We start from the raw sequence: 11,269 nt of genomic DNA, 5'->3' as shown, positions 1-11,269 counted from the left end.
GTTCCAAATTCTTTCCCCCCCCTCTAACCCCTCCCCCACCCATTGAGAAGACCAGCAATATGATAATGATCCCTTTTCATTCAACGTTCTCCTGTTTTGGCCTTTTCTGAAGAGGGTATTTTAATAGCAAAGAAGTTGTGTGTCCAATGCTGGACATAAGGGGAGAGGGAAAGAACAACACACACACCACCACCCTCTCCCCCACCCCCCCAAATAAATAAATAAATAAATAAATAGTGGGTTGGGGAGGGGGAGGGGTCGTAGCCGAGAAGGCGAGAAAACCTAGGGATAGGTGCGGTGTCCCTTTAAGAGTCGAATGGAATGTATCAAAACAAAAAGGCCGGGCGCCCATTGGTCAGACGACCAGCACGTGAGTTCACAGCTGATTTCCTGGCTTTTTGTTGCTGCTGCTGCTGCTGCTGCTGCTGCCGCTGCCGCTGCTGCAGCCGCCGCCGCTGCCCCGCTGCTCTCTGCTGTGTGTCAGTTTCAGACCTAGCTCCTCCAGCCCGCGGCTCCCGGAGCGACCTCCGCGCGTTCCTGCTCCCGCTTCGCCCAGAGACGCCGGAGAAGGGGCAGCACGCTGCCAGCGCCGCCCCCAGCCGCAGGGGCTTCTCCTCTCGCTCGGACCGACGACCCTCGGGAAGCAGAACCCGCTCCCCCAAACCCGACCCCCATCATGGCACACTCTGCACAGCTGAACATCTTGGAGCAAAACTGCCCCATCCAGGTGGAGCACGATCGGAAGCGGAGGCAGTTCACGGTCAAACTGAATGGTAATGTAGCGCCGGCTAAATCTCACTTCTCTCTCATCCCTTACCCCTTCCAGCCCCCTTTCTCTTTCTTTCTCCCCTACACCCCCCCAAGTCAGCACCACCACCCCCCTCCTCCTTTTCTATCTTTTGTTTGCACGGAAAGCAAGAAGCTAGCGAGCTAATGCAAAGAGTGCCCTCTAGCTAACCGGGATTGATTTTTTTTTTCCCTGAGAACCGAGTTGTCTCTCCTTTCTCTCTTTCTTTTTTATTATTGTTTTATTTTATTTAGCAGCAGCGGTGAGGCTGGTTATGCAATGGAATTACAGTGTCAACAGAGCAACTGGAAACCCCAAAAGGGAGGGAGGGGAATGAAGGGAGAATCTGTGAAATGTATTGGAGTCTCCACGCTGCTGGAAGGACAAGTAATGAGTGCTCCCAGCTGATCTCCTGTTACCATCCCCCTGTCTCAGAGATCTGTGCTTTGTTTCTACCTCTCTGCCCTCCTGTGCCAACCAGAGCCCTGTTGGTGCCTCGGTGTGCGGAAAGTGGGTGGAAGAGCACCTGCCCGCACAACTTGTATTTGTAAACAAGCTAAAGCGGTTGAGACTGTACTTGTTCTCAGGGTCGTGAGTTTATTTTCAATTCCGAGTTTTAGGTAGTGGAGAGAGAGATCCCTTTTCCACCGGACTATTTTTTTTTTTCCCGAAACAGGGTCCCAGACTCTTGGAGAGCTCCTTGGAGATACTTGCACCCCCCCCCCCCTTCTCCTTCCCTCCCCACCCACCCTGCCCCCTTCCATGTGTTTCAGCCTGAGTCCTGACAGGTTGTAGGGTCCGAATTGCATTCTTTTCCTCTTTCAGCCCTGGGGCTACGGCTAGAAAGTCATTGAGTGTGAAAAGTTTTCTTTCTGCAATTTACACCCCGGCAGGAAAGATTATCTCTAGTGCTTTGTCTCTTTAGGTCAATAGGAGCATTTCATGGGTACATACCAAGCTTGAGTAGCTTTTGAACTCCTGATGGGAAAACCTGTACTTATGTTTAACTCTGAGAATGCTGTGTCCGGAATGAAGGGGCTTGAAGGGAGCCCAGAAAAAGCCTGGGACAGAAATATCATCTACCAAATGTGACTTTATAAGGGGTAGAAGAGCAGAGTGGGAGAGACCATAGAAAAAGGGAGGATGTTTAGCACAGACAAGGCCTTCCTTATTCACAAATAGTTCTTCAATAAATGCTTGTTGAATTGAATGAAGGCTCTGATTATTTTTCTAAATTTAAAGCTGCTATTAACGTTTCTCTTGTTCTGTAAAGTTCTCACCACTTATAGACCCACCCTTTCCCTTTTTCTCTTTGAAGTCTGAAATGTGGGACTCTCTCTTCTCCACAAATTTATGGCTTCATTCTTCTCTTACAATTCCTTCACTTCATGCTACACACAGGTTGGAGAGAGAAAGGGTCATAGATTTCAAACTGGAAGGGTCTGTAGTGATTACTTCTCCTCCCTCCCCTGTTTATGAGGACCAGAGAAAAATGATTTTTTTCCAAAGTAGATAAAATGACAGTAGTGAAAATTTGAACACAACCCTTTTGAACTCCAATCCACTGTCCTTTATACCGTACTGCTGCCTTACAGTACAATAACAGATGGTCCTAAGTGGAAGTAAACTGTCCTGGTTTTGGTTTTCTTTTTTTAAAAAATGTCCAAATTAGGCTTTTCCAAGTCTAATTATGGGGCTCTCTGACAGGCAGGAATCAAGGTGAGGGAGAAACAGCCAACCAGATCCCAGGAGATCAGAAACAACCCTATGATTCTGGTGGGGGGGTTTGTGTTTTGTTTGATTTGGGCTTTTTTGTAGTTGAAATAATCATGGTTACTTGGTAAGCACCCTAATTGTTCGTTCTAAACATATATAGAGATGGCAGTCTGCTTGCTGCATCTGGTTCAAAACAATTCGGGTAGAAACAGTAGTCCATTTTTAGACCCACAGAAATTGTAGGCAGGGATACTAAAAAAGAAAGGAAAGGGGAGGGGGGGGGAAGAGTTTGTTTTGTTTTTAAATTGATGCAGCCCTGGAGTTATCCCCTGGAGACAGCTTCAATCAGAGGGCCAGACTAGTTCACAGGATATTTCTAAACTTTTTCCTCCCTTTTCCCCCTTCCCCCACTCCAGACCACTAATTATAAAGTATACTCCCTAAGTCAGCCCTGGGTGAAGAGAAAGCAAGATAAATCCAGGGGGCCAGATGAGGGGTTGTTGAGGGAGTGATTAAAGACTGTGAATAAAAGGCAAGAAATCAAACAGAGCTACCCTGGCTTGAGTCCAGAACAGAAAGATACCAAATTCTCTTTGGCCCATGTCTGACTCATTACTGCTCCTAGGTAGTGATTTCAGATTGATTGGCTTACCACCATTTGCCAGTCACTGTCCAGACCCTGCCAGAGGGCTAGCCTCTGTCCTCTAGGACTTTACAAAGCCTGGGTAACATTGGTTAAGAGTCTCTACCTTCCTGGGCCTCAATTATCCCCCGCTGCCACGGGAAAGAAAATGATAGAGAGGATTGTGTGCTTCTGAAATGCCTGTCAAAAATACAAGGCTTCTACTGGTCTTACAATCTGACTGTTGAATGAATGAATAGCTTGTTGTAAGCCAAGTACTTTGTAGATCCTAAAGCAGCATTATCTCAAAATACTCAGAGAAAACCGGAGAGGACAGTTGTCTACCTAAATAATTTCAACCACTGACAATTGCCTGAGTCAGCATTCCTCCCCATGTCCTTTTTCCTCTTTGGGGGAGGAACCAAGGAAGGTTGCCCCACATGGGAGCCTCCTTTACCTGGCTTTTGGCTTCCTGGAGGAACGGGAGCCAATCAGGCTGTAGAGCTATAGAATGTCAGAGTTGGTAGACGCCTTAGAAGTCAACCAGCCTGACCCCCTACATTTTATTTGAATTTTTTTAATGCAAACTTAATCGTCAACAAATATTTCCATGTATAAAGAACAAAGAAAGCAGTTGTATATGAAACTGGCAAGTTGTTACAGACAGGTGTTTTTTTAAGACACATATGTACAGTTATGCTTATGGGCCCTCCCTCAAAAAAAATTTTAGCACAGTTTTAAACTGCTAAAGGTTAAAACTGTACTAAGTCTTTTGGAATACCCTTTGTCATTTAACAAGGTAGTCATGAAAGAAACTGAGACTTGGAGTAGGGAAGTTACTTCTCAAAGGTAATACAGTGAATTTTTGTCAAAGCCAAGAATAGAATCTGGGGTTTCCAGCCCAGAGTTCTTGCTTTTCACTAGGTAATTGAAAAAACCAACTCCACGAGTTAATAAGCTGGTTTTTGCCATTATTCAATATTCATTAACTCTACAAGTATGAATAAAATTGGTCCTTAGATTGGAGGCCTTTGTCTAATGGACAAAATGGAGAGAAATGTCTATATTTAAAAGTAAGTGACTTTAGAGGAAGATTGAGTCTCCCTCTTCCTATGTATGACTTGCATTGATCTTGACATAGGAATTCTTATCATTACTTTATCCTGGAAAGGCATCTAGCTGGGCTTGCATTCAGGAAGACACTAGATAGCTGTCAATCAATCAATGTGATCCTAGTTCAATTATTTAACCTCTCTCAGCTTCAATTTCCTCCACTGTAAAAATGATAATAAAAGCACTAACAGCACAATTTCTAAAAAGACAATGGATATAAAAGTGCTTTGTGGATCTTAAAGCTAACATTGATATATGTTAGCTGTGACTATACTTATCAGGGAGATCTAACTCACAGAACAATAATAGCTTGCCAGAGGCCCTCTTGGGAAAAGCATTAAGGATTCTTAGATCCCTTCTCCGTGGCCTGCTTCCTGGTTTCTTTGCTTGGACATAAGTAAGTTTCCTACAGATCTGAATATGCCCATATTTGGCCCTTGATTTTTTCACTCATTAATTGAAAAAGCTGGAATCAATGACCCTTGAAGGCCCTCTCAGCTTTGTATACAGGGCCTTAGCTCAAGAAGTGCTCCCTCTAACCTGACTAGCTGTACCTTATGGTTACTTACCAGGGTGAGTCAAGATTTATGCTGGGCTGGAATGTTCTCTGGGTCTTCCCAGCTGACTGGTAGATGTAGTATATGTGTGTACGTAATTGCCAAGGTTGTTCTCCACGCCTACTATACACAGAGCACCACATGAGATGATTGGAGAGAAGTATGACATAATTGATATCTCCAAAAAGCTTATAATGGAATTGCGGAGATAAGACTGTTACTCGTGCATCTAAAAAGATAGACTAGAAGCACAAGGAGATAGTAGCTGATCATAAATTTCCATGAGGTACAAAGACAGTGATCCCGCTCCCCTAGAAGCTCAAAGAAAAAGATGGAAATGGTGACACAATGCAAAGAATAATGGACTTGGATTCAAATTCTGGTTCTGCTCCCTTCTATCTCTGTGACTTTGAAATGAAAGGATTAAACTAGATCACAGCGTTTTTGTTGTGGTTGTCTTTATTATAGCATTTTATTTTTCCAAATACACATAAAGATAGTTTTAACATTTATTTGTGTAAGACTTTGTGTCCCATATTTGTTCTCCCTCCTTCCCTTATCTTGCCTCTCCCCAAGACAACAAGCAATCTGATATAGATTATACATCAGTCCTTTTAAACATTTTTATATTTGTCATATTGTGCAAGAAAAATCAAACCCAAAGGAGAAAAAAACACAAGAAATAAAAAGTAAACAAAAAGGTGAAGTAGTATGCTTTGATCCACATATGGTCTCCACGGTTTTGTCTGGATACAGATGGCATTTTGCATCCCAAGTCTGTTGGAATTGCCTTGAATCATCAATCACCTCATAATCTTTCTGTGTTACTGTGTACAATGTTCTCCCGGTTGTGCTCACTTCACTTGGCATCAGTTCATGTAAGTTTTTCTAGGCCTTTCTGAAATCAACCTGTTCATCATTCCCATATTCCATTACATTCATATACCATAACATATTCAGCCATTCCTCAACTGATGGATATCCACTCAATTTCCATTTTCCTTACCATCACAAAAAGGGCTGCTACAAACATTTTTGCACATGTAAGACCTTTTCTCTCTTTTATGTAAATCCCAGCTTCTTAAATTGTGATTCTAGACCTCATTTGGGGTCTTGTAACTGAATGTGGTAATCCTGAAATTATGATTTATGATTAATAAATATTTGGTTTGTATATCTTTATATACCTAGGGCCACATAAAAATTTCTTGGGTAAAAAAGGGGTGAGAGTTGGAAAAGTTTAACAAGATGGCTTTAAAGTTCTCTTATGTCTTACCATAGATCAGTGAGGGATTTAATAGTCAAGGAAGGCTTCTTAGAAGAAGTGCAACTTGGGCTAGACTTGAAGACTTCCGCTGTATAAGCCCAGAAGAGATAGGAAGGAATCTTCTAGGCAGGAGAGATAATAAAAGTAAGAGGACAAAGGGGATGCTCACACATAATTTAGGGGACAGTGATATTGCCTTAGATCAGAGGTGTCAGTCTATGCCACTGACAATAGATAGGTGATGTTAATGTGCTTTTTCTAAGTCAGTATGTGGCCTGCAGGAATCCTTATATACGAATCAGTGTTCTTCCTACTCTTCCCTTCAGCCATTTTTTTCTATTTGACATCAATGCCTTAGACTTGTAAGAAACTAGAGGGCAAACTTTGGATCATATTTCTTTTTTATCTTGGGCACAATGCTTAATAATGAAAATTGTGCCAGTGAGCATTGAAGTGCCTTGGGGTTTGATTTATAAAGGATCTTAATCCCCAAAGCTTAAGATTGAACTAAGACTTTTGGGATACCTTGTATTCTCTCCTGGCACTTATGACTGGTAAAGATTTTGTGGATAGAGGGTTCGGCTGTCAGTGTTTGTGAAATGTGATTGTTGAGTTAAATTGAATGTGGCTGTTCCTAGAACATTATCTAGAAGCTGAGCCAGGACAAAGATTGGAACAAATGGTAATAATGACAACTAGAAATGATTTAGACTTGATGTTGGTGTCCAGGGAATAATTGATTTCTTCATGTGATCTGCCTATTTTGAGCAAAGGCCAAAAATTCATAGTGTCACCACTTGAAGGAATCTGAGATTCTCTAGCAGACCACTTTCAAATTACAGATTAAGTAACTGATTGAGACCCAGAAAAAGATAAACGCCTTTTCTAAGATCACATAATAAGTTAGAAGCAGCTGAATAGAGTGCTGGATTAGAGTCACAACTGAGTTCAAATCTAGCCCAAGATACTTACTAGCTGTGTGACCTAACCACTGTTTGCCTCAGTTTCCTCCATGGTAAAATAAGGTATTAATAATAATAAAAATGAAATAATATTTGTAAAAACAAATTTCAGCATAGTGTTAGTACATAGGGGTACTATATAAATTGCTATCCTCCCTCATCCAGTGGTAGAGCAGCTATAAGCCTAGAATATAAACTCCTTTAGGGCAGATCTTTTTTTAAAAAAAATTTCAATAGCATTTTATTTTTCCAAATAAATGCAAAAATAGTTTTCAACATTCATTTTTTAAGACTTTGTGTTCTAAATTTTTCCCTTCCTCCCTTATCTTCTGCCTTCCTATGATAGTAAGTAATCTGATACAGATTAAATGTGCACATTTGTCATGTTGTGCAAAAAAAAAAATCCGACCAAAAAGGGAAAAAACATGAAAAAGGGAAAAAACAAACAAAAAAAAGTGGAAAAAATACTATACTTTGATCCATATTCAGTCTCCATAGTTCTTTCTCTAGATGTGAATGGCATTTTCCATCCCAAGTGAATTGCCTTGAATCACCTCATTGTTGAAAAGGGCCAAATCCATCATAATTATCACATAATCTTGTTATTATTGTGTGCAATGTTCTCTTGGTTCTGCTTGTTTCACTCAACATCAGTTTATGTAAGACTTTTCAGGCTTTTCTGAAATCAGCCTGCTCATCATTTCTTATAGAAAATAATATTCCATTACATTCGTGTGCCATAACTTATTCAGCCATTCCCCAACTGATGGACATCCACTCAATTTCCAGTTCCTTGCCACTGCAAAAAGGGCTGCTACAAACATTTTTGCATATGTGGGTCTTTTTCCCTCTTTTATGGTCTCTTTGGGATACAGACCCAGTAGTGACACTGGAGGATCAAAGAGTATGCAGAGTTTTACAAGAGGGCAGGTCTTTATGATAGCAGCTGTGGGCAAATGGAAGGTATTTAAATACTTGTTGATGAATAGAACTCACAACTCCTACACTATAGATTAAGGTGTTCCCCCACACTTCCTTGCCCTGGCACAAGACAATAAATAGTCAGGTGTTAAGTGGATGACTAAATGAGTTTTGAATTCAAAGAGGAGCCTTTTTGGGGGGTGGGGGGGTGAATAGTCCAAGTAGGCAAAAATATTTACTTGTCTCAGGTGAGAAACCAGTCTTTTGCCCTATTATAGGTTTTTGAGTACCCAACAGAACTAAGTGGATGGAAGAAGGATTTTGTTGAAGTTGTTAAACCCAGAATCAAGCTGGGAAATACCCTGCACCTGAGGGGAACAGGGCAGACTGGTTGTTAGCAACTCATAATCTTTAGAACACTCAAGCTAGGTCAATGCAGCAAAAATTTATTAAGCCCTACTACATGCACATCCTGTGAGAAGTTAGGGATAGATTAAGCCAAAAGCAAAGCTTGTATTCTCCTGTCCTATTAATTAGCTGGCAGAATATTAGAGCTACAATAAGTTGGGATGATGGAGGAAAAAGTCCTGGTCTGGGTTTAAATTCAATCTTTCACAGTTGATAGAGATATGATCACAATTGGAGGTTGTTTCTTCACTTTTTAAATGGAAACTTTGATACCTGCATCATCTATATTGAGATATTGTTGCCAGGCTATTGTTTTGTAAACCTAAAAGGGCTACAGAAACTTGAGCTATTGTCAATCAGTAAACATTTAGAAGTACCTACTGCATTGCCAAGAAAGCCATAACACAATCCCTGACTGTAAGTATTGTCGAGGAAGACCTTGCACAGAAGGAAGCTGGAGTTGGTGATGAAGGTATGATTAGCATCTGGTCCACCTCTCTCCATTTGCAGGTAAGGAACCTGATAACACCTGTGTGACCCTAGGCAAATCACTTAACCTTGTCTGCCTCAATTTCCTCATCTGTAAAATGAGCTGGAGAAAAAAAATGACAAACCACTTAAGTATCTTTGCCAAGAAAACCCTTAATTGTGTCATAAGAGTTAGACACGATTGAATAACCACAAACCAAAATCTAAAAAGGAGGGAATTGACTTGGTGTAGCTACTTAGCCGTAGGATTGAAACTTGAAGACTGTGGTTCTTCAGGTGTGAAACTGATGGCTGTAAATAGCCTCCTTGGCTATGTCCCAGTTTATTAAACCTTGGGTTGCAATGCTGTATGGGGTCTTGTAACTGAAATGGACTTATCAGTAAATGTTTAATTTGTATAACTATTTTACATATCTATATACCTGGGGTCATGTAAAAGTTTCTTGGGCAAAAAGGAATCTCCCTGGATTATGCTATCTGATCACAGGTAGCCATACAGGATGAGTGAACCCCCTCTTTTCACTGTCTCTTGCTTCTCCCCTAGACTTTGAGATAAAAATCCCCTTTTTGGGATGTTCACAGAGCAACAACTATTGGTGTATGTTTATTTTCTCTCCATAGTAACTTTCAGCTGCCCAGGAACATCAATACAGGGAGAGAGAGAATCATTTCTTCACAGAGTTTCTACCTTTGCATCCCCTCCCAACCCCACCCCACAGCAAGCAGCTTATGTGGGCAATTCTCCAGGATCTCTGGTTCCCTTCATTGCCAGAACCTGTTTTTTTTTTTTTTTTTTTTTTAATTTGTTTGTTTGTTTTGCCTTCCTGCACACCCACCTACCCTGGTAACTTCAAATTGATGTTTCAGTTCATCACCCTGCCAGGTTGAGCAGTGACTGGCAGGCTGAATGGAAGGAGGAATGAGAAGAAATATCTGATTAAGCCAGGTTTGAGAGGTACAGGGAGAGACCCTGCCTTTGTCGAGGAGTTAGCCTGGGGGTGGGGGAGTGGATAGCGAGCTGAGGTTGTATAAAAGTTTTTCAGGCAAAACGGGGGAAAGTTTAAGAAGCCTTGTGACTGAGGATGTATGTGTGTCCCTTTAACACCTGCAAATCCTCTTACAAATGTTAACTCACTTAATTCTCACAACAATCCTGAAACACTATTTTAGTTAGTGCTGTTAACCTGGTTTTACTGAAAAGGAAACTATTGCTGCAAAACAGGTTAACTGACTCACCCAGATTTACACAGCTAATGTGTGTCTGGGACAAGATTTGAATTCAGGTTTTCTCAATTCTCTACCAGGACACATAGCTGCTTCATTTAATTTCCCACTAACCATTATGAGTTAAGCATCCTAGATGTTCATCATGCAGCTTTAAGATGCAGACAGGCGACCTCATTGAGCTACTTCTATCAATTTAGTTGAACACTTGATGGCTTTTTAAAGAATTTCTTGGGGGCCCTTTCAGGATGCAGTCCAGAGGTTGCCAGTTGGTGTGGATGTGTCAGATGGGCAACCTAGCCCTAAGGTCAGATCTTTGATAGATGAGGAAACAGGTTAAGGAAAGCTAGTACATGTCTAGTCTTCTAAACAACAGACCTTTTTAAACCATAGTTTAAGAAGCTGGGTTCTAATATGGTTAGTAATGACAACATTAGTACTTTTAAGCTAGTTTTCGGTCCTTTTTGAGCATCCTAATCCCCTTGAGAGATAGTGAGGGTGGGAATTATTCTGGCCACTTTACAGATGAGCTCTGGACCAGAACTCTCTGGATTTGTCCCATTAGATGCTCTTGCTTTGTGGCCAGGCTGAGTCTGGTTCCAATGACTTCTACCCAGTCTGAGGAGCGGGGACTGGCTCCCCACATGCCACGGTGTCAGCTGGAGAGGAAGTGAAGCTGCCCTGTGGTGCCTCTGATTCTGTCAGACCCACCAAACCTAGGTCATACCCACAAAGATGGGAGGGTGAGATAGCTCTATCAGAAGGACACAGCTGCCTCTGTGGCTCTCCTGCCTCACATAGGAGGGAGAATTTAGAAGTCCCAAGAGCCTGATCAGTGATGGGCTTAGACTTTATCCTTGCCCTCTGTAGCCTCATCTCTTTTAGAGCTTGCTTTGCTTTGCAAAGTGTACCCCATCCTGAGAAATACACAGTTTCTGATCAATATTTTTCTTGGAAGAGGTAGTGAGCTTCCCATCCCTAGGAGTATTTCAATAAAGAATGATTGATCACCAAGCAGAGAAGCCATAAAAATTATACTTGTACTGGGTTGTTGTTCTTTTAGCTATCTAACTTTATTTTTTATTTTATTTTTTTCTGCATACCCCCTTGCTCTGATAACTTCAGATTATGTTTAAAGTGATCACCCTGCCAAACTAATCAGTTGTGTGACTGGGTGGAAGGAAGAATGAGTGAGGATGGCTG

At 41.6% G+C, this 11,269-nt stretch overlaps 1 protein-coding gene across 2 annotated transcripts in view; it reads left to right on the top strand.

The window, feature by feature from the left end:
- Positions 1 to 408: 408 nt before the first annotated feature.
- The window catches only part of NATD1 (N-acetyltransferase domain containing 1), a 57,013-nt gene continuing 46,152 nt past the window's right edge, over positions 409 to 11,269 (top strand). The window contains exon 1 of one of the 2 annotated variants that reach the window (XM_051999629.1): positions 409 to 773. In XM_051999629.1, coding sequence (XP_051855589.1) covers positions 677 to 773 — 97 coding nt within the window. In that variant the 5' untranslated portion in view covers positions 409 to 676. The remainder of the gene's footprint in view (positions 774 to 11,269) is intronic. The other variant, XM_051999620.1, reaches the window with a different exon arrangement.

This window comes from Antechinus flavipes, chromosome 1, assembly GCF_016432865.1.
Source record: "Antechinus flavipes isolate AdamAnt ecotype Samford, QLD, Australia chromosome 1, AdamAnt_v2, whole genome shotgun sequence".
Classification (NCBI taxonomy): domain Eukaryota; kingdom Metazoa; phylum Chordata; class Mammalia; order Dasyuromorphia; family Dasyuridae; genus Antechinus; species Antechinus flavipes.
This window is presented reverse-complemented; position numbering and strand designations above follow the sequence as displayed.